General features: G+C 42.4%; 1 protein-coding gene across 1 annotated transcript; it reads left to right on the plus strand.

Annotated features, from left to right (window-relative positions):
• Positions 1-1,832: 1,832 nt before the first annotated feature.
• Positions 1,833-13,361, plus strand: LOC110971414 (THAP domain-containing protein 1-like). Its single transcript, XM_051955533.1, has 2 exons — positions 1,833-2,416; positions 13,271-13,361. Exons 1-2 carry the CDS (start codon positions 1,833-1,835, stop codon positions 13,359-13,361), a joined length of 675 nt encoding a protein of 224 aa, XP_051811493.1.
• Positions 13,362-25,986: the final 12,625 nt, after the last annotated feature.

Genomic DNA, 25,986 nt, shown 5'->3' on the forward strand with positions numbered 1-25,986 from the left:
TGAAAAATGCGGCATAGTTGTGTGTCTTTTCTGCCTGGCTACTCACATTGAAGATGGTGTTACTCACAATCTGATTTTCAATTATTAAGTTTTCCTGAGACCAACGTTTTTCGAGAACCGAATCTTTAGGTGAAATTACATTCTTTGTGGTTGTGGTTGTATTTATTTGCTTGTTAAGAGACTTTGATTGAGACCTTAGACTTATTGTTTGTATACATCTATGCCTGGATTAGTTAGCCTGCAGCCGAAATGCATTGTGGGTAATGCAGGCACCAGGTTCATGAAAAGAAAAGACAACATCTCTGTTTGTTGTGCATTGATTTTGGCTGAGCTTTGTTTTTATCTGTGCATTAGAAAGCTGATAGTAATAAAGAAGTGCAATGCTAAATAATAAAATTACATTTACATCCATTTATGCTGAAAAAAGATGATATCTGTGTTCATTATTATATGAATTCAATGGTTTTAATTATTCTTATGTAAGCAGTAAAAGAAGTACATCTCTGACGTTTATAACAAACCAAGCTGTTCTAAAATCGGTTGAAAATTGAGCAATCTACAGTGATTTTAAAAATCCATGCTCCATTGACTTTAATGTTATGAGTGATCGAGCAGCCCTGTCCCAAGATGGCCGCCATGTGGCGACGTCGCTCCCCATAGGCTGACAGCGCTCATGAGCCATCTAGTGTTTGTATATATCTATGGCTGGAACATCAGACTTTTGCTGAATGACCCGGATGTTCATATTATGTCTACGGTGACGTATCCGGTGTGGTGTAACGGGAAATGTCGTCTCCCTTATCATGTTATTCACATGCTCCGTTGCTAATTGCAGACTATTTTCATCAAAGAAAACTGTTTTTCTTACCGACATATATAGAAGTATATTTTTAATTTGGCCGGCCAAATCTTGCGTATTTTATCTGAGGTTTAAACGAGTATTTATTGCTAAAATAAATGATTTTCAAGAGCTAGAAAGCTAACTAGCTCCTGCTAACAGTTTACTAGCAAAACAAATGATCGACTAGCTCCTCTTAATTGCACTCTTTTAAATGTTTACGATGCGAATATGCTCCTTAAAGCTCTTCCACGAGTTTAAAACAACAGAGTGACCTCGACATTTCTTCTTTTGGTGTTAAAAATGTCACATACCATAAGCTGTTAGCTAACTCTAAGGTAGGTATTGTTAGCATCGTGTGACTAGCTGATGAATTTTTGATGACAATGCAGTTGTTGGGCAGCCAGCCCACAGATGTAGAATAAATTATTAAAACATTTGTAGAAATTGCAGAGCCTTTATTCTGCACACTGAAAATAAACATACCCTCCTACATATTCCATGTTTTGCCTGTTCAGTTAAATTAAAATGAATTTAAATCTGTTTAGATCAACAAAAGACCACATTCTTAGTCTGCAGGACTTGATTCACCTTTAGATTAGCACATTTAGATCCAGATTAGCTTTTAAATTCGACAGTTACTGACACAACTCTAAAATCTGAATTATATATGAATCAAGATGGCTACATTTTCAAGTCAAGTCTGCGGTGGAGCATTTCGGAGACAGGATTATTTATTTTTTTGTCTCTTGTGTGACATCGATTGTGTTTAATGTCAAATTCATAAATAAACAATACAAATGTACCTTCAGGGATATTTCTATTGAATTTCTCTTTCATTAATGTGGCATTTTGTTGTGTATTTGCTGGATAAACTGTCCAATATTGTCACGTTAATAGGGTATATGCCGGAGCTAGACTGACGTACTTCCGCTAGATTCTCAAACAGCGTAACCACTTCCGGTCACTCGTTTAAAATGGCGAAGTGCGAAAAATGAAACTGCAGGGAGTGGTAAATAGTACTTCAGCGGAGCATTGTTCTGTTCCACTGTGTCAGGCATCCAGTCGATATAATTCTGTTCTTAGTTTTCACTCTGTGCCTGATGATCCCGAGACGAGAAGAAAGTGGAAAGTTGCTATTCGCCGGGACAACTTCACGATCACCGACCGTACCCGGGTTTGCAGTCGACATTTTACTCCGGATGATTTCCGTGACACAGCAGGGCGGCGGCTCTTGAAGAAAGGAGTCGTGCCCTCGCTGTTTCAATGGAACTCTTTTTTCTTACCCCCACAAAGACCGGGGGTTTGGCAGAGAACAGAGCGACCGGCGGTAGCGGTGGTGGACTCGGAGCCCGAGGATGCACCGGAGGAGGCAGCAGCGAGCGTAAACTCTCCCGGTCACCGTGACAACGCCTCTCTCCCAGATCCTGCGGTGGTTGATCTTGCTCTGGAGGAAAATAGATCACTCATTGAGGAGATCAAGCACTTGAGGGAAGAGATGGAGAGGATGACATTGAGGCAGCGGTTTGGCATCCATCGCTTTGCCCACTCAGACCGAGACATTCGGTTTTTCACAAGGTAAATAATAATAATAATAATTCTATGGAGCCATAATGCTGACAGTAAGTTTTGGCATTGAAAACGAAAATACAAACATTGAACTTTCAATCTTACTGGCAGTGTTTTTGCGGAGCCATAATGCTGACAGTAAGTTTTGGCATCGAAAAATGTTGAATTCAAAGCGAAAATACAAACATTGAACTTTCAATCTTACTGGCAGTGTTTTCACGTGAGGGGCGGGGGGCTAGGGGTGGCGGGGCTTATAGCGCGAGAACGCGCTTCTTGTTTTTGAGGAAAGGGGACAGGAGCAGATTGCCAGCTCTGTGCTGGCTAACGCCATTTTCGTTTGACCAAGCATGGATCAGAGTTCACCTGGACCTGGGACTTCGAAAACGCCAGTAAGTCTGTTTCTCTTTGTACGTATTAGTATATAATATTTTTCCACACAGAACCTTGTGGCGTTAAATCCACTTTAGGCTTCATATTATGCTAATTTAGCAAACGTGCTAATGTTCTCTAAGCTAGCTAATGCATAATCAAGGATTTAGCCCACAGAATCAAGGATTTTTACCTGCCTTTTTCTGGAGGGGCTAAGTTGTGGCGAAATAATATTTAAGTTATTTAACCCATTGCGCTTCAGTTGCGCTTCAGTGTTCCGCCCGCAGTACACTTTGAGATCTGCATAAGCAATTTGCTAAATGTTTGAAACTGCAAACGCGATTATACAAACACTATATGCCGATGGAAAGCTTAGATTCTCATGAATCCGCCAGTATAAACCACTTTCAGATGTGATTACCACAGCGGGTAATATAAACACATTTGTCCGACAAACAATGAATATCCATCCATCCGTTCTCTGTACACGGCTTCATCGTACACAGCGCGACTCACATTTCCGGGTTCATTATTACACACAGATGAAAATATTCCACAAAAAATGGCCATAATCCAACCTTGGACATCCAGACGAAACAAGCCAGTAAAATATTTTGTCCAAAACATGTCTTGAAGACGGTATATGATCCACGAATAGGTCATTTTCGAGGAAATGCACTTCGCGATGCGCGTCCAATATTCCCTGTATTTCTCGTCATATTTTTATTTACAAATAGAATATTAGCGATTTTTTTGTACTGAAAATGGCTGGAATTGACTGCAGCTTAAAGGGGTTATTTAATAAATAATATTGAATAATAATATTAATATTTAAGTTGATGAAGAATCCCTCCTGTAAGTGGAAATGTGTCTGTAGAAATGAGTCAAAGCCCTTTTACATTAGCTAGCTTAGAGAACGTTAGCACGTTTGCTAAATTAGCATAATATGAAGCCTAAATTGGTTTTAACGCCACATGGTTCTGTGTGGAAAAATATTATATACTAATACGGACAAAGAGAAACAGACTTACTGGCGTTTTCGAAGTCCCAGGGCCGGGATTGGGAGTCAAATTCGGCCCGGGACTTTTTGGACCAGACCAGCCCACCTGTGCAATCGACTCGAATCCCCCCCTGCCCCCAGCTCATAGAGTTGATTACAATTCAGACCATAAAAAATCCTTTTTCAAACATTTTACCTGTGAAACACACATTAAGACCATCGAGAAAAAACTATAATATGCAGATGGAAGAATATAAATCACATTTGAATATTTTGGCAGCTTAACAAATAAAATTTTTTATTTATTTTTTTTGCCTTTTTATTGTGATAGTCGCAGTGAAGAGGGACAGGAGATGGGGAGAAAAGTAGGGGGGTGACATGCAGCAAAGAGCTGCAGGCAGGAATTGAACCCAAGCCGCTGCGTTGGATTCTAGCCCCTATACATGGGTCGCCTGCTTAACCCTATAAGCTATACGGGCGTGGGGTGCCCAATAATCAAAATTATTTAATAAATACCAGCGTACCGGCCCACATCTGGACCGGCCCTTCTGTCAAACGACCGAATGACATAACGTTCAATCCGCCCCTGAGGTGAACTCTGATCCATGCTTGGTCAAACGAAAATGGCGTTAGCCAGTACAGGGCAATCTGCTCCTGTCCCCTTTCCTCAAAACCAAGAAGCGCGTTCTCTCGCTATAAGCCCCGCCCCCTTAGCCCCCGCCCCTCATGTGAAAACACTGCCAGTAAGATTGAAAGTTCAATGTTTGTATTTTCGCTTTGAATTCAACATTTTTCAATGCCAAAACTTACTGTCAGCATTATGGCTCCGCGAAAACACTGCCAGTAAGATTGAAAGTTCAATGTTTGTATTTTCGCTTTCAATTCAACATTTTTCAATGCCAAAACTTACTGTCAGCATTATGGCTCCATATAATTCAGCCCTAACAGATATTTCTCCCATATCAGGATCTTTATTTGACACTGACAGTGGAAATAACAATTGAAAATGTACAACAATGACAGGCACATGATCATATTAAAAATGCATCCAATGTACATATTACATATACAATAAATGCTTGCAATGTAAATCATTTTAACTAAAACGTGTCATCTCCGACGTATGCTAGCTAATTTTAAAAACAACACAGTTTCGGGTCTTGCCTTCGTACTTGTGAATGTAGCTTGTAACGTAAAGTTGGAATCCCTTGCTTTTTTTTACTCGATGCGGCTTTTGTCGATGCTTGAATAAAACGATTTACGTCGTTAATCATTATTATGGGCACATCCTGGAGTGAGCGTGTGAAGAACGCCATAGCTACTCTGCAGCTACACAAGTGACCGGAAGTGGTTACGCTGTTTGAGAATCTAGCAGAAGTACGTCAGTCTAGCTCGGGCATATACCCTATTGCAAGTGTGATCCATGAGTGTTTAAAAACAGACATTTTAATTGTCATCATGAAGTATACAAAGAAAAACACCATTAGAAGCATTAAAACATGAAATTTTATCATTAACAGAAGTAGATTTCAGTTGTCTAATGTCAGATACACCTTTTTATTTACAGATCCAGTTAAATATATGTTTTTTCAAAAGGCAGAAACACTGAAAGAGGCAGTTCAGGGTGAGAATCGAAGACAGAAATGACTGAAACTAAAGTAAAAACCAAACGCTGATATCGTCTGCAGGCTGTGATGTGAAACTTCTCCGGCTCAACAAACAAATGCAGACGACATCCTAACAAACAGAAGGAGAACTCTTTGTTTGCAGGTGTGAATCGGGGCGTTTACAAGTTTTGAAGCAGCCAACAGGAGATGTGGGTTCAGCTCAGTGTTGTAAATGTGCTTAATTTGCATTAACTGTCCCCTCCAGCTCAGACTATTTGCATATGTTGCCCCCTCGAAATGAGCAATCGGTCCAAATGTCTTTTCAAAAGTTTATTGTAGCGATGAAGTTAAAAGAGTCCAAAAAAAATATTTAGGATTAAGCTGTCCGATGAGGAAACGAACGCCACCAGTGTCACCACTTACACAAGGCACGATAAACTGCATAAGCCTGCAGCCGAGCTGCTGCCGCTCCAACACGCCATCCCACAGATGAATGGCTGTCGGCTTTTAACAGCAACCTCCTGCACCATGTGACTTCCGGTTCAAACAAATGCATTAAATATTCATACATATATATAATTTATACGAATTACAAACATGGGCTGTAACACATACAGTGTGCTGACATTGCAATTCAGATTGAGTCACCTTAAACTCTGCCTGTGCGCTCATGAATGCCAATGACGTGGGATTTTCTGAATGTTGAATCGGAGTCGGCCTTTATTTTTGTCATTTTCTGCACCCACACAGACGAACACGACTCTGATGTTCCAAAACTGAGTCGATGCTGCCGCCCACCAAGCTGACTGGAATCCTTCATTTTTTATATGATTCTATCGATTGTATAGGCTTTTTTATGTATTCAGGGGAATATTATCTCTATTTTTATCCATATTTACTACAATAAATGGCCAAAAGTATGTGGACACTGTTGGTTTGAAGGCACACAGTGATCCTTTTTTTAAATTTATGACCCCTTAAAGCAATGTAGCCGCAAGGGGACACAAGCCAGTGTCTTATTGCGCCGGTCCCAAGCCCGGATAAATACAGAGGGTTGTGTCAGGAAGGGCATCCGACGTAAAACTTTGGCCAAATCAAACATGCAAATCAAATGTATGACTTCCATACCGGATCGGTCGAGGCCCGGGTTAACAACGACCGCCATCGGTGCTGTCGACCTACAGGGTGCCGGTGGAAAATGGACGACTGTTGGTCGAAGAAGGAGGGGAGGAAGCTGTGTTTGTAGGAAGAGAGAGAAGAGGAACACCAAGAGTCTAGGACTGAGAATGTTGGAACTATGACAGGAAAAGGTAGAGAGCTGGTTGACATGATGCAGAGGAGGAAGGTGGACATACTGTGTGTCCAGGAGACCAGGTGGAAAGGTAGTAAAGCTAGAAGTTTAGGAGCAGGGTTCAAGTTGCTCTACCATCGTGTAGATAGGAATAGAAATGGAGTAGGAGTTATCTTGAAGGAGGAGTTTCTTAGGAATGTCCTGGAGGTAAAAAGAGTGTCAGATCGAGTGATGAGCCTGAAGCTATAAATCGAAGGTGTGATGTTCAATGTTGTTAGTGGGTATGCTCCACAGGTAGGATGTGAGTGTGAGGAGAAGGAGAAATTCTGGTTGGACCTTGATGAAGTGATGCAGAGCATCCCTAGAAGTGAGAGAGTTGTCATTGGTGCATACTTCAGTGGACATGTTGGTGCAGGAAAGAGAGATGATGAGGAGGTCATGGGCAGGTTTGGTATCCAGGAGAGGAACACAGAAGGACAGATGGTGGTTGACTTTGCAAAAAGGATGGAAATGGCTGTAGTGAATACTTTCTTCCAGAAGAGGCAGGAACATAGGGTGATCTATAAGAGTGGAGGTAGGAGCACACAGATAGACTACATCTTGTGTAGACGGTGTAATCTGAAGGAGATCAGTGACTGCAAAGTAGTGGTAGGTGAGAGTATAGCCAGACAGCATAGGATGGTGGTGTGTAGGATGACCCTGGTGGTGAAGAAGATAAAGAGGGAAAAGGCAGAGCAGAGGACCAAATGGTGGAAGCTGAAAAAGGAAGAGTGTTGTATGACTTTCAGGAAAGAGTTGAGACAGGCTTTGGATGGTCAGGAGGTGCTTCCAGATGACTGGACAACTACAGCAAATGTGATCAGGGAGACAGGTCGGAGAGTACTTGGTGTGTCATCTGGAAGAAAAGGAGATAAGGAGACTTGGTGGTGGAATGAGGAGGTGCAGGAGCGGATCCAGAGAAAGAGGTTAGCTAAGAAGAAGTGGGACACTGAGAGAACTGAAGATAGTAGACAGGAGTACAGGGAGATGCAGCGTAAGGTGAAAGTAGAGGTGGCAAAGGCCAAACAAGGGGCTTACAATGACTTGTATGCTAGGTTGGACAGTAAGGAGGGAGAGACTGATCTGTACAGGTTGGCAAGGCAGAGAGACAGAGATGGAAAGGCCGTGCAGCAGGTTAGGGTGATAAAGGATAAGGATGGAAGTGTGATGGGAAGATGGAAAGAGTACTTTGAAGAGTTGATGAATGAGGAAAATGAGAGAGAACGAAGAGTAGAAGAGGTGACTGTTGTGGACCAGGAAGTAGCAAAGATTAGTAAGGATGAAGTGAGGAGAGCATTGAAGAGGATGAAGAGTGGAAAGGCACTTGGTCCTGATGATATACCTGTGGAGGTATGGAAGTGTCTCGGAGAGGTAGCAGTAGAGTTTCTGACTGGGTTGTTCAACAGGATCTTAGATAGTGAGAAGATGCCCGAGGAATGAAGGAGAAGTGTGCTGGTGCCCATTTTTAAGAACAAGGGAGATGTGCAGAGTTGTGGCAACTACAGAGGAATAAAGTTGATGAGCCACACAATGAAGCTATGGGAAAGAGTAGTTGAAGCTAGATTAAGGGCAGAGGTGAACATTTGTGAGCAGCAGTATGGTTTCATGCCAAGAAAGAGTACAACAGATGCAATATTTGCTTTGAGGATGTTGATAGAGAAGTACAGAGAAGGTCAGAAGGAGCTGCATTGTGTCTTTGTAGATCTGGAGAAAGCTTATGACAGGGTGCCCAGAGAGGAACTGTGGTTTTGTATGAGGAAGTCTGGAGTGGCAGAGAAGTATGTTAGAGTGGTGCAGGACATGTATGAGGACTGTAAGTGTCAGGAATGGTGGAAGTGGAACCCAGGCACAGATACCAACAGGCAGGCAACAGGAGTAGTGGTGAATATTTGGTTTATTTAACTAAAATCCAAAGTTCAGTAGTAGATCTACACACAAGGGAAACGTACTCACTACAATGATAATCTCCTCCAAAAGGGAGGGAAACAGCTTCGGCAAGTCCAAAAACTCTGAGTTTTTTAAAGGAGTCGAGTCCACAAAAGAAAAACCACTTATGTCCAAAAACAGCTGAATCCAAGGGGGACAAATCCTCAAATGTCCAAAGTTGGGGAAAACGGAGGGAGTGAGGGGAAAGCCATGTCCTGGAAGGTCTGAACTGTGATGCTCCCACACACACTGAGGGGAGCAGAGGACTTTTAAACAGAAAGGGGAAGGCAGGTGAATCGTGTTGGCTGATTACTCCACAGCTGAGTCTCATGCTGCAATTGTCTGTCCTTCAGCAGGTAATCAGCTGAGAGAGAGGGAGACAGGGACAAACACCAGGCAGGAGCTGAAACAGCATCCTGACAGGGGCAGAAACAACAAACCAGTCAGGAGCCGGACGGCTTCCTGACAGTAAGACTGGTGAGGTGTGCTGTTGGTGTGACAGAGGAGTTCAAGGTGGAGGTGGGACTACATCAGGGATCAGCTCTGAGCCCCTTCTTGTTTGCTATGGTGATGGACAGGATGACAGACGAGGTTAGACAGGAGTCTCCATGGACTATGATGTTTGCAGATGACATTGTGATCTGTAGTGAGAGCAGGGAACAGGTGGAGGAGAAGCTAGAGGCATGGAGGTTTGCCCTGGAAAGGAGAGGAATGAAGGTTAGCCGCAGCAAGACGGAGTATCTGTGTGTGAATGAGAGGGACCCAAGTGGAAGAGTGAGGTTACAGGGAGAAGAGATCAAGAAGGTGGAGGATTTTAAGTACTTAGGGTCAACAGTACAGAGCAATGGAGAGTGTGGAAAAGAGGTGAAGAAGCGTGTACAGGCAGGATGGAACGGCTGGAGAAAAGTGTCAGGTGTGATGTGTGATAGAAGAGTTTCAGCTAAAATGAAAGGAAAGGTTTACAAAACTGTGGTGAGACCAGCCATATTGTTTGGTCTGGAGACAGTGTCCCTGAGGAAAAGACAGGAGACAGAGCTGGAGGTAGCAGAACTGAAGATGCAGAGGTTCTCTCTGGGAGTGACCAGGATGGATAGGATCAGGAATGAGTACATCAGAGGGACAGCACATGTTAGAGGCTTTGGAGATTTTGGACATGCTGACTCTCTATGAGCTGAGCTGTTTAGAGCGCATGGATGTGTTTGTTAGCTGTGGTTACACAAACCGTAACACACCAGAATATAAATACTAATGACACCGATGAGCCCCTGACTTTTCTTTTAGTGCCAATGAGGCTGAAATTTATGGTTTTAAGTAAAGTGTGTCAGTGACTATTAAACAAATGGCTGTAAAACATGCTATATACAGTTAAATTCCCCTTGGGTTAACTTGTAAAAATATAGCACCATGCTAACACATCAGATATTTACCCAGATCCAAATAGCTTTCTTGCATTCACTGCTAATTAGCAAGTCTTAGAACGCTAACACGCTATGTTTACAAGCTGTGTCCATATTCAGGCGTTGTATCCTTCAACGAATGCGGCCTACAAAGGCCACGCAAGGTTCAAAGGATGTGAAAGTTAAACCAATGGTTGGTAAATGAGGACATTCTGACCTATAGATGACTTTCTGTATGCATCACCATCAATGTCGTCTTCTAGCAACCCTGACTGCTAAAGTTGACAGTGGTTTTGAAGAGATGGAGTTGGAAATTAGTTTTTTCTCTTTTTTTGCCATTTACTCATGAAACTGTACATGACCCAATATTGACGTGTAAGAGTGTAATCTTTAGCTTCCACGGTTGTTGTTTTGCTAGTTTCTAGTCTGTCAGAGTCTGTTTTAAAGACTCAATTACGTTCATGTGTGGAAGGTCGAATCTACGGATTTTGCTTATACACCCTTGCTCTTGAAATATAATCACCACATGGACACAAATTCACGCTCATGTTTTTACACACAGGAAAACTAAAACACTGGTCTTACTTTTGCAAATCAGAGCGCCAAACCTATCATGTAGTTATCTTGACAACCAAAGTTGACAGTCAAGACTAAAACTGTGATTTTAGTTGTTCTGACAAGATGTGAGTGGAAAGTTTAGAAAGATTTTCTTTAGTTTGTTTATCATTGACTGCAGGAAATGAAGTGCCAGTGAGACTGAAATTTATGGTTTTAAGCAAAACATGTCAGTGACCATGAAACAAACTGGTGTAAAACACATTACATTCTCCTTGGCTTAACTTGTAATCACAAAGCACCATGCTAACACATCAGATACTTACCCAGATCCAAATAGCTTTCTTGTGTTCACTGCTAATTAGCAAGTTTAGCATGCTAACATGCTATGTTTACAAGCTGTGTCTATATTCAGGTGCTGCATCCTTCGAAGGATGCAGCCTATAAAGGCCACGCAAGGTTCAAAGGATGCGAAAGTTACACCAGTGGTTGGTCACTGAGGACTTTCTGACCTAAAGAGGACTTCCTGTATGCATAACCACCACCCTCATCGTCTAGCAACCCTGACCGTTAAAGCTGACATTGGCTTTGACAAGATGGAGCTGGAAATTGGATCATTCACACATGAAACCATACGTAACCCAGTATTGACATTTAAGAGTGTAATCTTTTGATTCCACAGTTGTTGTTATGCTAGTTCGTTGTCCGTCAGAGTCTGTTTCAAAGACTTAGTTGCATAATCTACATATTTGGGTGTACACCTTGCTGCTGATCACGCACACTGTTGCTCTGGTAGCATAGCCGCCACATGGACACAAATTCACGCATATGCTCATGTTTTTACGCATGGGAAAACTAAAACTGTGGTCTCACTATTGCAAATCAGAGTGTCGACATCCAAAGTTGACTGTAGAGACAAAAGTTACTGTTTTAGTTATTCTTACAAGATGGGAGTGGAAAGTTTGTAAACATTTTTGTCTGTTAGTTCCCAATACTGACATTTAGAAGTGACATTTTCAGTTCTACGAGCAAGAGCCGCCATATTCCCAAAAATCTATCCGTTACGGACGAATATGTGCTGAATCTAGAAATAGAGGGAAAAGAGAGACCCATCTACAGGACACATGTGAAAGAGCCTTTAAATGTGAACACCTTCATACCACGTTTAGTCTTTAACCTTAATTATTAACGATGTGTCCATAGTGACATAAAATAGTTGCTTTTTTAGGGATTTTCTTGTTTGGTTTTCTTACATACATGCAATATAAGTCCAATCCACATGCTACGAGTATACATACTATTGTAGCGTTGGCTGTTTGTTGGGTAGCACACGGACCATTTTTTTTTATACCTTATTCTCCTTTTTGGATCTGAACACCGACAGCTACAGACAAGTAGCTGTCTTTATTATGTTATTTTTATTGTCTGCAGTACACCACTTAGAAGATGCAGTTCCTTTAGTCCATTATTCCATCAGAACAGTCCTTCCTTCAGCAGACCAAGTTATTCCACTCAACCAGAGTTACGTGGTAATCATCCCCCGTGCTCGGACTAATGTCCGGATTGCACCTAGGCAGATACCCGCAACAATCTCCCCCGAACTACTTCCAATAGGTACAATTTATACATCACAGCTCTCTTTAATTTTGCATACGTGTTGACACCATACTCTAACCCACGCAAACAAATTACAGCCACGTCCTCCCCCCTCCGCAAATGTGCACTTCCTCATTCCTCACCCAGTAACCTTTACTTGCCCCAGACATGTTCTTGTCCCTTTTTTCACCTCTCTCTACTGGTTACAGGAACTTGAGAAAAGTGAATGTCAGCAGCTTTTAAAAGTTGCTGACATATGCACCCCACATTTCAGCACGGTGCACACAGACTTACAACACTCCCCTACCCTATTTACAGAGCCAAAAAGCCCCATGACCCTCTAAGGGCATAATCTAAACTAACCTATTTTAACTCTTTTTGAATCACCCTCTAGTACAGTAATTCATTATCTACCCAGGGATCAACCAGTGATCCCCCCCTGAAAGCATTTTCATTTATCTAATAGCAGCAAAACCCTGTTTAACCTTCTGTCCTGTTTTGTTAACCAAAGGCACTCACAGCTCCCTGTGAGGTGCTGCCCTCAAGTGGTTACCCCTTAGAACACAGTTACCATTCTCTTTGCTGCACCCTAGTAGACCAGTAACATATTACTCAATCTCAAACAACATAAAAACACTGATATATGTATATATTCAAAGAATTAAAAAAGAGAAATAAAAAAAAGACATTCCATTATATTAATCAAACCATCACTGCTTATAGTGAGACACGCTTCTGATTTCTACACTGTTTCAACATTAAAGAATGTAAGAAATAGACACTTGGTTAGATCAAACACATTCATTAGGTTATGGCATAATCTGATCATAAATCACAGTTATATCACAATGTTCCCTTATTTAGCTGTTGTTCTGTAAGAGTCTCCCCTTTGTGGCTGATTCTGGGATCTCATATCTCCATGCTTCACAACACCCCCTTCGATGAGATCCCAGTCAGCCCCTATAAATGGCTGGTTTTGGGATCCCATATTTCCATGCTTCACAACACCCCCTTCTTGGGATCCAGAAACAGACATTTCTTTCCTTTCCTTCTTTCATACAAAGAAATCCTCATCTTCATCAGTCGGAGTCCCCACAACCCGACCATCTGCCAGGCACCAGCGTCCCCGCTCTGCACCTGTGATGACATCTTCCAGCTCTGCTGCAACTTGTGAGAGAGGTCTCCTACCTGTCCCCCCGTTCTGCTCAGCTGTTGGTGGGTCTCTTACTCCTTCCTCCGCTCCTCATCTTCTTCATCAGATGAGATGTTCTCTGGTGTTCTGCTAACAGGTGGTTTCACATCCTCTGCACCGTAGTACATCCTCTCAGGCGGTTCGTCGGGCTGGCTTGGTGGACATGTGTCAGCTCCTTCAGAAAACAAGTGTAATCCCAACGCCACGAACCTCCAGCCGAAGTCTGCCTCCCCAAGATGCAGCTTTCCAGCCTATACGTTCCATCCTTTCTGATAAAAACAACCCAAAAGTTTGGGATAACACAGTGGTTGATTATTAGTTTAACTAAATGTTCAGCAGTGAGCAAGCATACAGGTCAGCCTGTTATTTTAGGCCTTTGTATTTCTTCTGGGGCGCCTCCCTCACACCATATTCAGCTACGGGGAGTTCAGCACCCACAGGCGTTGTACCGATATCCGAAATCCTTCTTGGTCAGTCCAAATAAATCCTTCAGTTAGGAACCTTCAAAAAGGTCTCCCAGTTGATCGTGGTTACCTAGGTACAGCTCGCTGATACTCAGACAGCTCCCCAGCTCTACCTGGTTTCAACTTCTGCAGTCACTTTTAATCCACTCCTTGAATGCAGGTTTCTGCCTCCTCTTGGATACATCCAATACAGAAAAACCTGTACATCCTTCTTCGCCCCTTTTCTGGAGCTCACCTTCAGTACCTTCACCCTACTGGGCGTAGGATAATCCATGGAGTCAGCGGTCTCCTCCTCGCCGATCTCAGCCTGTTCGGCCCGTCAGAGGCCCCGCCAGGCGCCTCCTGCGTTACTCTTTCTGTACTGTCTCCAGTTTCTTAAGAGCTGTGCCACTCCACAGCCCAGTTGTGGCTCTTCTTAAAACAACAACACCCTTCACCGCTGCCACAGAGATGAAGGGTGGAAGATTCAGCGTGCTCATAGCCATTTCCCCGTTCCTGGTTCTCCTAATCTCGAACTGGCTTCAGCTGCTCCCCGCCCTGGACTCCTTTTCTTCAACAGTACTCCATTACTGTCTCAACTCTTTTCTTTTCCCAGTCACTTGGGACGGTGTTTCATAGTGAGCCCTCCTACCCGCTGTCCTCTGCGTCCAGTGTCGTAATCCACACACCTCACAGTTCTGCAGGACACGGCGTATTCCGCTCTCAGAAATCCAAAGACGGTGCCTCTCCAGCTCTCTCCGTGTTGGAGCGATGCCAGCATGTCCGGTATTCTCATGGACAGCCTTCACAACCTCCTCCACGTACCCCACTGGGACCTCCTTTCCTCTTGGAGTCTCGTCCCACTTCTCAATCTCAACAAAGACGATTCTTAGCCATTTGAACCAAACAATCGACCTTATAATTCCCCAATCAGTAAGCCCTCCGATCTCATGTGGGCTCTCTGGTGTTCCAATCACTGAGTCAGTGACAGCTACCATGCTCTGCAGCCAGGGTGCTTGCAGCTGAAGTGGCCTACTCTATTTTTGGCCTTACTTCCCCATCTGCATTCGACCTCTCCCCGCGATGCAGCATGTCCAGTAACTGTCATTTCCTCATCTGTCTCTCTCGCTGACAGTTGTCAGTAACAGCCTTCTTCACCCCAAATCTCTCTTCTTTGGGGATCGCCGCCTCAACGAACTGTCTCACAACCAGGTCCCAAGAATTCCATCCCCATGAATAAGTACCTGTAACTCCTGCTCGTCTGCATGTTCACTGTCGTCATTGTCAACATCTGACAGCCGTCCCTGGTCTGTACGTACACTGGCCGTCTCATCTCCTTCTTCAAGCCTCTTATTCCGAAATGTATATAATGGTGACAGCAGCTTTCCATGGTCCTTATACACTGACATGGCTTTCACTGTTCCAGACGACACCAAGCCAGGTCGCAGTCCAGACTCTCTGGCCAGCATTTTCACCACAGGATCATATTTCACAGAGGGGCTGACTATCACTTCCAGCCTCCCCTTTGAAGTGTCCTTGGCGAAATCTTCCAAAAAGCTGCCCCACCACTTCAGCCAAGTCGCAGCATTTCGCTTCGACTTTACCTCAGTGGGGCTGATTACCACTATAATCCAGAATCTCAGCACTTGATTATACACAGCGTACTGTGCTTGTTGCTTACAAGCGACAGCCAGAGCCTGCTTCAGCCCACCTCTCTCCTCCTGAGGCAATGCAACCATCAAACTTTGCTGAACTCCTGAATCCCAGAAATTCCACCCGTCTCCGTATAACAGGATATGCACTGGCCGCTCAGGCACCACTCCTGGAGGAATTTCCTGGGATTGGGAAACAGCTGCCCTCTCACTTCCTCCTTTTGCCTCCAGCTCCGCCGCATCTCCAGCCTCAGCAGGCGGCGAAGGGGAAGTACGTCTCGCAGGCGAGACATGCAAATCTTCATCCATTGTTATCCACTTGTTCGTCTTTGTTGAGTTGTCCACCCCTTCAAAGCCGCTCGTAGCGCCTAGAGTCAGGATGAAGGGCAGACTAAGTTCGGCTACTCCGTGACGACGTCTCGGGCTCGGTCCTCCCCGACCCTCACGACTCACGTAACCTCCACACTCCTGCGGTGCTTCCTACACCTCCTCTGCAGATCTGGTGAAACTGAAATCCTTCTACTCAGCCGCTCACCATACTTTTCCTTTCTTGGAAAAAATACAATCCTTCCATCAGATTACAATCCACCGTCATAATCCTGAGAAGGAAACAGAAAACAAAAACTTTTCCAGTGATTCTGAGTGCAACGTTCTCTGACCTGTCTGAGTCACACTCTCAGACAGGGAGAAGTCTGTCCTATCAGACCTCAGTCTTCACCGCTCTCTCCTGCCAAGGCGGACATCTACAGTCCCCACCTCAGCTTTCCCCTCGGGTCTTAGGGCACACACCTGACGGACCAGGGATTCACCTGTCGGTAAAAAACCTGTTCGGGCGCCAATTGTTGATCCTCAGGGCCAGTGACCCCCTGATTAACTTACTCAGCTGTTAGGGAATCACCGGACCAGCTCTCCATCCTTCGGGTCCGGTCCTACTGCCCCCTGAGGTCTTACTCAGAGGGATGCTGCAGAATTGTTAAGCTGGTTGACGAGGAAAATTCGCCTAGCTGTCTCACTGCCTTCATCCAGATGCCTATCCCTACTTCCTCTGATAATTAATTTAACCGAGTAGCCACTTCGGTATAGTTAAATTTAACCACCAGATACACCTGTTAACGGCAGCTTTTCCTCTCATAGATCTGGCACTTGTTAAGTTGCTAGGTTTAATTCAGAGGTTATGGACATATAGACAACCTCTAGGATATGTTTATACTGGGCCAACCTGACCCCTATGACTAGGTAACCTTTCAGAACCTTGCTACTATCATGCACGCTGTAAGTTAACTTATTACATCAAGAGCTAGATGTATAAGTATTTATTCAGGGATAATACAAAATAGAAATAGAACTTAAGAAATAATAAAAGAAAATAGCACTTGCAATTTGTTGTCTTTAATTGCAGAATAATGCTTTATTGATATATTTTAGCAGGGCACAAGCATAGCCAATAAATCATCAGACAAATAATCAAACATCACTATTCTTTCAATTGTTTAACACGACTCATTAGTGGAACTATGCTTTCATAAAAGAGAAGTAATATTCACCCAGATTACATAATTTGGAGGGAGAGCAGCTCGGTGTGGCCACACCCGGCTGCTCACCTGAGACCCGACAAGTGTTTGAGACCCGCCGGGGCCCAGGGGGAAGTGGACGGGGGTCCGGACCAGATTTAGATCTGCATATATCCATTTTTGTTGTTTGGTCCAGTATTCCTCACATGGAAAATAGAGTTCAGTAATGTTCCTTCAGACAGCATTATTTCCAGATCACAGTTCAGTAATCCTCCAACACTGCAGGAAACGCAGTACTTTGGTCCATAATTCCAATAGAACAGTTATTCCTTTGCAGATCATGTTGAATTCTCTGTCCGAGTTACGTGGTAATCATCCCCTGTGCTCAGACTGATGTCTGGATTGCACCCAGGCAGATACCCGCAACAATCTCCCAACTTGCATCTCGATCAGATGTAATTTATAGTTTACTGTATCTTTACCCCCTCCCAACTCACACACTTGCCCCATACACTGACCGCATGATCACCTCCACTTTTAAGGAACTGAAACTGTCTGTTTTGGACTGTCCAGACAGCCCATCTTGCCCCCCCTGATCTCTCCTGTCTGCAACTCAGCACAGGCTCCTGATCAGGAAATGGAAACGCAGATGTCAGCCTCTAACTGTCGCTGGCATCCCATTGTGCAATCTTTTGGACAATGTGTACAGACTTGTTAAAAAAAAAACCAATCTATTTTGAGTCTAGAGACCTTTACTGTGAACACTTGACCCTAGTTCACTTAACTCGTGACTTCTCACCTCAATACAAAGTTAAAACCCTCTTATCTTAACAGTAGTCAAATCAAAACTCTTAAAAGCATTCCCATTTCATAAAGCATAAGTTCCTCTTTTTAGTCAAATCTATCAAACACATCAGTTTCCTATGGTAACCAAAAACATCACTTTTCACAGTGAGATACACTTCTGATTTCTACACTGTTTCAACATTAAAGAATGTAAGAAATAGACACTTGGTTAGATCAAACACATTCATTAGGTTATGGCATAATCTGATCATAAATCACAGTTATATCACAATGTTCCCTTATTTAGCTGTTGTTCTGTAAGAGTCTCCCCTTTGTGGCTGATTCTGGGATCTCATATCTCCATGCTTCACAACAATACAAGCGTTGTAAGTTGTGTTTGCCATCCTTGTAGATATCCACAACATGGACTATCTGCACAAACACATATTTTGAGATGCATGTTGATGTGATGAGATGGTCCATGAGGACTTTTTGGAACCTGCTGAAATTTACCTGGACCCTCATGTACTAGTGACTTAAGTATTAAGTAGTAAGTAAGTAAGAAAGTATAACACTGGCATCATGGTTTGTGTCCACCGGGGCGTTTTTTGACGTGAGTGGTCGAACTGCTTCCTGACATTGGATGCTGGATAACTAGTAATATAACTGGTTAAAACTACTCATGTAGGATAGACAACTAGCAGGAAACTATTCCAGGCTTCACCCTTCAACAACCACCCAAACATCGGCTGCACCTGACTGGACAAATGCTTCAAGCCTGACCAAAGTGGAGAAATTCTTGCATGTTTTAATTCAAAAGAAAATTAGCCTTAGTTTATAATTCTTCTGGAGACAATTTTTTGAATTGATGACTGTTCTTTTTATAATGAAATTGAACTGAAAATTTTTTAGCTTTACATTAATGGCATGCTTCAGCTAATAGGATTGATCATAAGTGTTTTTTCATGTAGGAAGAGGAAGAAAAGTAAGTTTTGAATGACAGATTCTTTTATTGCATAATAGAATTATAGGTGGATATAGGTGTAACTCTTACAATAATAACAAAGCCGCAGCAGCTGATTTAGGATTGATTTGGTGGTTTGTCTCATTTTTGGTTGACTGAAAGTTCATCACTAATGTTTTTGGTTCAACTACTGTGTTTGAAATGCTATTTACATTGTTGTCTGTAGTGGTTTTATAAGAAATTCTACTTTTTTAAATGTGAACGTATGTACTTTTTCTGGAGAACCTGATTTATGTTGATTGGATGTGAACATTAGATGCTAGATAACTAGTACTATAACTGGTTAAAACTTGGCAGTGCTAGAATGACAACAGAGAGGAAACTGTTACAGGCTTCACCCTTCAACAACCACTTGGTGCACCTGACTGGACAAACGCTTCAAATGAGACCAACATGGTGAACTTCTTGCACGTTTTAATTAAAAAGAACATAAGCATTACTTTTGAATTTTTCTGGAGCCAATTTTGAATTGAAATATCCTTCTTTTTCTTTAAATTCACGTTAATGGCAGGTTTCAGCTAATAGGTTCAATCATAGACCGTTTTTTAAAAGTGTTTTTTAGCGAGGAGGGAGGCGAACAGGTGATTTCTGAATGACAGACTAATTATTTTATTGCATACCAGGATTACAGGCGGATATAGATGTAATTCTTCCAGTAATAACAGAGTGACAGCAGCTTATTTAGGTTTGGCGGTTTGCCCCATTTCTGGTTGACTCATCGCTGCTCATCGTTTTCAGTTTGACTACACTGTTTCAGATACTATTTACATTGTTATCTGCAGGAATTTTCTAAGAAATTCTCCTTTTTTGATGTAAACTCAGCCATCTCTTCTGGAGAGTCTGATTCATGTTGATTGGATGCTGGATAACTAGTACTGGTTAAAACTAGGCAGTATTAAAACGCTAACTGACAGGAAACCTCCAACAACCCGCCCAAACATCAGCTGCCCCTGACTGGACAAACACTTTACACTGGACCAGCATGGCAAAATTTTTGAATGTTTTAAATAAAGAGAACACAAGGTTTACTTTTTCTTCTTCTGGAGCCAATTCTGAATTGGAATATTGTTTATTTTTCCAACATAATTAAACAGAAAATCATTTAAATTCACATTAATGGAAGGCTTCAGCTAATAAGTTCTTCCATCATTGACCATGTAGGTTTTTAATGTAGGGAGAGGCAGAAAGGAAAGTTTTGAATGACACATGAATTACTTTATTGCTTGATAGGATTATATGTGGCTATAGATGTAATTCTTACAATAATACCAAAGCCACAGCAGCTTGTTTAGGACTGGTTTGGCTGTCTGCCTCATTTATGGTTGTCTGAAAGTTCATCACTAATGTTTTTCGTTCGACAACTGTTTTTGAAAAACTACTTACATTGTTATCCATAGTAGTCTTCTACTGTTTGTATATGTTAATGTAAAATGATGTATTTTTATAGAGAACCTGATTCAGATTCAGAAAGTTAATTTCAAACCCGCACACAATTACATTTAACAAAACAGTAAAACAATATAACATGCATGATTTGAAAAGGGGATGGACAAAGCAAAAGCTTTTAAAATTCCAGTCCCCCCACTCACTCTGATTTATGCTGATTGGACATGAACAGTACACATTGGATAACTAATACTATAACTGGTTAAAGTAGGGAGCGTTAGGATGATAACTGACAGGAAACCATTACCATTGGCTACACCTGATCGCTTAAAACTGGGCCAATTTCTTGCATTTTTTTATTAAAAAGAATAGAAGCATTACTTTTTACTGCAACAAAACATCAAGAAAGTGAAAAAAAACAGTCTCAGAGGCAAGAATTCTCTGTTGCTATGGTAGAATCACAAATTGTGTTGACACTGACCAACAACTTCACCCTCAAGTAGGAAAACTGAAGTGTTTTACGTTGTGTTTGGTAAATTTTTCAACATCATTCGTTGCTCAGGATGAAGAAGCATAGCAGAAGAATAGCAGATGTGGGGCTTAGGTAACAGGTTGGTACAGTGGGCGGAAAGGAGGTTAATAACTGAGAAAGGTTTGCGCTCCTTTTAGGAAGTTTGGTTCGAAATTACAGCTCACTGAAACTTGTTTCTGGAAAGGTTTTTATGTTTTATTTTTGAATGGCAATGGTTGGTTTTAAAGTTTTTTGGGATTTCCAGAGGCAACACTGGATGATGCACAGTAGGCCCACCACCTACAGGACAGGAAGTCGGGGTCGGGTGCTATGTCCAGATACTATTGCTATGTGGACGAGATTCGCCCTGAGATGCTGAAGGCTCTGGACATTGTTGAACTGTCTTGGTTGACATGTCTATACAATGTCGCGTGGGAATCGGGTACAGTACCTGTGGAGTGGCAGACCAGGGTGGTGGTCCCTATTTTCAAAAAGGGGGACCGGAGAGTGTGTGCCAACTACCGCGGTATCACACTTCTCAGCCTCCCCGGGAAAATTTACTCTAGGGTGCTGGAAGGGAGGCTCCAACCGATAGTCGAACCTCGGATTCAGGAGGAGCAATGCGGATTCCGTCCCGGTTGTGGAACAGCGGACCAGCTCTTTACCCTTGCGGAGTTGCTGAGGGGGTCATGGGAGTATGACCTGCCAGTCTACATGTGTTTTGTGGATCTGGAGAAGGCCTATGACCGTGTCCCCCGAGGGGCTTTGTGGGGGGCACTGCGGGAGCATGGGGTCTCGGGTTCGTTGCTACGAGCCGTTCGGTCCTTGTACGACCAAAGTGAGAGCTGTGTCCGCATACTCGGCACTAAGTCAGACACGTTTCCAGTGGGTGTTGGACTTCGCCTGGGCTGCCCCTTGTCTCCAATCCTGTTTGTGGTTTTCATGGACAGGATTTCAAGGCGCAGTCGTGGTGGGGAGGGTTTTCAGTTTGGGGGCCTCAGGATCGTATCTCTGCTTTTTGCGGATGATGTGGTTTTGTTGGCATCCTCAGACCGTGACCTACAGCACGCACTGGAGCGGTTTGCAGCCGAGTCTGAAGCCGCAGGGATGCGGATCAGCACCTCCAAGTCCGAGGCCATGGTTCTCTGCCGGAAACCGGTGGATTGTTCCCTCCGGGTTGAGGGGGAGTTTCTTCCCCAAGCGAAGGAGTTCAAGTATCTCGGGATCTTGTTCACAAGTGATGGGAAAATGGAGCGAGAGATGGACAGGCGGATTAGTGCGGCGTCAGCAGTAATGCAGGCGTTGTACCGAACCGTCTTGGTGAAGAGGAAGCTGAGCTGTAAAGCGAAGCTCTCGATTTATCAGTCCATCTACATTCCAACCCTCACCTATGGTCATGAGCTTTGGGTAGTGACCGAAAGAACGGATACAAGCGGCCGAAATGAGCTTCCTCCGTAGGGTGGCTGGACTCAGTCTTTGGGATAGGGTGAGGAGCTCAGACATCCGGAGGGAGCTTGGAGTAGAGCCGGTGCTCCTTCGCATTGAAAGGAGCCAGTTGAGGTGGTTTGGCCATCTGATTCAGATGCCTCCGGGGAGACTTCCTTTGGAGGTTTTCCGAGCACGTCCGTCTGGGAGGAGACCCTGGGGTAGACCCAGAACTCGCTGGAGGGATTATATATCTCGTCTGGCCTGGGAACACCTCAAGATCCCCCAGGAAGAGCTGGAAAGCGTTGCTGGGGGGAGGGACATCTGGAACGACCTGCTTCGCCTGCTGCCTCCGCGACCCAGCCCCGGATAAGCGGAAGAAAATGGATGGATGGATGGACACTGGATGATCCTTAATTGAGTAAAGTCGCCTAAAGGTCAACGTTAAGCCAACAGTAATGGGCAACACAAACTCTGGATGCAACCATAACACGGCTGGTTATGTAGCACGTGGGAAGTGTGGAAATGATGGATCCTGTGGATATTAACCATCAGAACTTTGACAGCAAACAGTATAAAATTCCCAGTTGTAACAGGAAACTTGGATTCATCGTTTTGCTATACACACACCTGTACCACTGCTCCATTCATGAACCTTATACATACATACTTATTCAGTTTTGTTGACAGGTAAATCTTCTGAACCATAATATTAAAACATGTACGGTCAACTTTATTATTATTTCTCTGTTGTAAAACACTTTTGCTCGATGTCTGTCTGTCCTACGTAAAGAACAATGACTTGAGTTTGCCATAAAGGTTGTAATCCTTGTTCTTACCTAGGTTGTAGTGGACTGAATTAGACTATAAAGTCTCCCTAGTATATACACTACCATTCAAAAGTTTGGGATCACCCAGACAATTTCATGTTTTCCATGAAAACTCACACTTTTTTGTGTGCTAACATTATTACACAAGTGTTTTCTAATCATCATTGAGCCTTTCAACACTATTATCTAACACAATGTAGCATTGCTGGAAATGTTCCTCTGTACCCCTATAGAATAGTCATTTACCACATTATGTCTACACTGGATTTATCATTCATTTAATGCTATCTTCATTGAAAAAAAACTGTTTTTCTTTCAAAAATAAGGACATTTCTAAGTGACCCCAAACTTTTGAATGGTTGGTATGTTAATGAGGGGGAAATCGAAATTTTAGGAGAAATTCTAATGTGCTCAGTGAAATTTGGATTCATATTTTTACTGTACACACACCTGTACCACTGCTACATTAATGAACCTTATACGTCTTCAGTTTTGTTGACAGGTAAGTCTTCTGAACCCTAATATTAGAACATGTAAGGTGAATTTGTGACGTCAATCTTATATCTCTGTTGTAAAACACTTATCTAAAGAACAGTGACTTGAGCCTGCCATAAAGCTGTAATCCTTGTTAATACTGTCGTTGTGGTGGGTGGTGCTGGCCTACTGTCAAAAGTCAAAGTCGACTTTTTTGTCAATTCTGCCTACATAAAGGACATAGATGGAATTGAAATGGCGTTTCTCTCAGACCCCAGTGCAAGACAAAGACACTAAGAAACAAACTGGATTGAACTTCACTGAGAAGTGCCCCGAGTATGTATAATAATGAGGTGGAAAACAAAACATGACAGGAAATTCAAATGTGCTCAGTGAGTTAATGTTAAATGTAAAATATTGATGTGTCAGATGATGTGATGACTCTTGAGCTGTTAACCTGGTTTCCCAACAATGACGCATCTATTATCTTAAATATGGGAGCAAAGGTTGTGAGATCTTGATATGATGAGTTGTTTGTGTGATCTGAAGCCAGTTTCCTGGTTAAAAATGCTGTTGCATCTGGGCCACCCTGAGTTTTACCCTCCAGCTCTGCCAACTTTCTTCGCTCCACCTCCCGTGGACAGGAAAAGTTAGCTCCTATTTTGTGCCTCGTTTGTTCCGACCTCTGGCAGCCTTTTTTGCTACTTGCCTACCTGCCAACATGTGATTAGTCATGACTGTAAACAGGGTGTATAAACACTGGAAGCCCTCAGGCAACACTTTCTGCTCTGTGGACCAGGAGCTTCCAGGGAAAGAGGCCTGGCGACATTTCTGTGTCTCCTGTGAAGCAACAACAAGCAGACAATCAGTGTGAATGAGCTACAACAAAACCCAGTTACACTTTACAGTTTGGGCACATGTGAAGGATTCTGTACATCTGGACTTTATTCAAATGTGAAATAATAAAATCCAAGAAGGTTTGTGTGGCTTTTGAATGTATATTTAAACATCAGTGTTGCTCTGGAATCAGATTTGAGGTGGAAAATCGTGAGAATTTCCAAATAAAAGCACTTCTATTTTTATTACTACTGTCTATGATTGTTTATATATACTTTTATTTAGATTGTATGTCAATGTTTACATGAAAAAAATACATATTTCTTGTCTAAACTGGCTCTTTGTCAGAATTTTTTCTTCTTCTGGAGCCACTTTTGTCTTGAAATTTCATTCTTTTTCTAATGTAGTTTAACAAATAAACCTTTAAAACTGGTATTTTGTATGGCACGCTTTGGATTGGATTGTATTTAAATCAGCAAAAATACCATTATTTCTTTTGTTCTTTTTTTAAATGTTCATGTTAAGGGCAGTTTTTTTAAATAACTCGTCACTTATTCAATATTTGATTAGTGTTGCTTTGGCAGCAGATTTGAGGTGAAAATCAGGTATATTTCCAAAGAAAAACAGACAATAAACTAACCTGTAATCTCTTTGTTTTATAAATGTATAACTATTTTGCATATGATTAACTCCATGAGGTTTTATTCACATTTGTGTCAATTTTTACGTCTGAAAACCTTCACGTTTCTGCTCAAACTAGGTCTTTGTCAGGTAATATCATAGCATAAATAGTATTTTTACATTGTCTGAGTCTTTTGTGTTTCTCTGTTGCCCATTTTTACTTGAAATTTTGTTCTTTTTTTAATTCAATTAAACTGAAAAAAAATTGAAACTCGTAGTAGTGGCTGACTTTCGCAAACAGGTTCAGTTATGAGTCAGTTTTTTGAAGGGTTTTTCAGGGTGGAGGGAGACGAGGTCATTTTAGAATGACAGACAAATTATTGCGCATTAGGATTATAGCTGGATATGGATATAATTTTTACAACAATAACAGAGCGACAGCAGCTTATTTAGGACTGATTTGGAAACTGAAAGTTCATTGTTCATGTTTTCAAGGCAGCCACTGTGTTTGAAATACTACTATTTAGCATAAAAATATAATTCTTAATGGCATTTACATTGTTATCGGTAGATTTTTTTTTAAATCAACCTTTCTTACAGAAATTTAACAAATAGATTTGCTGTTGGTCTGATATCTGTTGATTCATGTCACCTGGCTTATTAATGAATCGTCCAAAAACAAACCAGAAACCACGTTAGAAGCTCCCCAGTGGTGTCAAAGTGGCCAGAACTATATGACATGATTATATTTGCTGCTGTGCTCTGACCTCCTAACCTCATTTTTATGATAAAGACAGTCAATCAGTAACACGCTGTCATCCTTCAAGGATAAGAAACCAATCCGTCCGCCTGTAGCGACCTAGAGATAACGCATACAGAATGTGTAACTCATTTTTATGTGTCTGTATAAAAGCTGAGCCATTTTCACCCTTCGCTATTCACTTCTTCAGACTGTGCTCTGTTCATTGGTAAAAACAGACAAAAGGTGAGTGCATCAGTGGATAAAAAGAAGTATAACGGGTGCTCTTCAGGATTTGGTGGAAAAAATCCATTCAAACAGCAAAAAGAAGAGCGATCCGAGGCACTCCGAGTACCTAAAAGTCCTTT

The sequence above is a fragment of the Acanthochromis polyacanthus genome, chromosome 11 (assembly GCF_021347895.1).
Source record: "Acanthochromis polyacanthus isolate Apoly-LR-REF ecotype Palm Island chromosome 11, KAUST_Apoly_ChrSc, whole genome shotgun sequence".
In the NCBI taxonomy this organism is placed as follows: domain Eukaryota; kingdom Metazoa; phylum Chordata; class Actinopteri; family Pomacentridae; genus Acanthochromis; species Acanthochromis polyacanthus.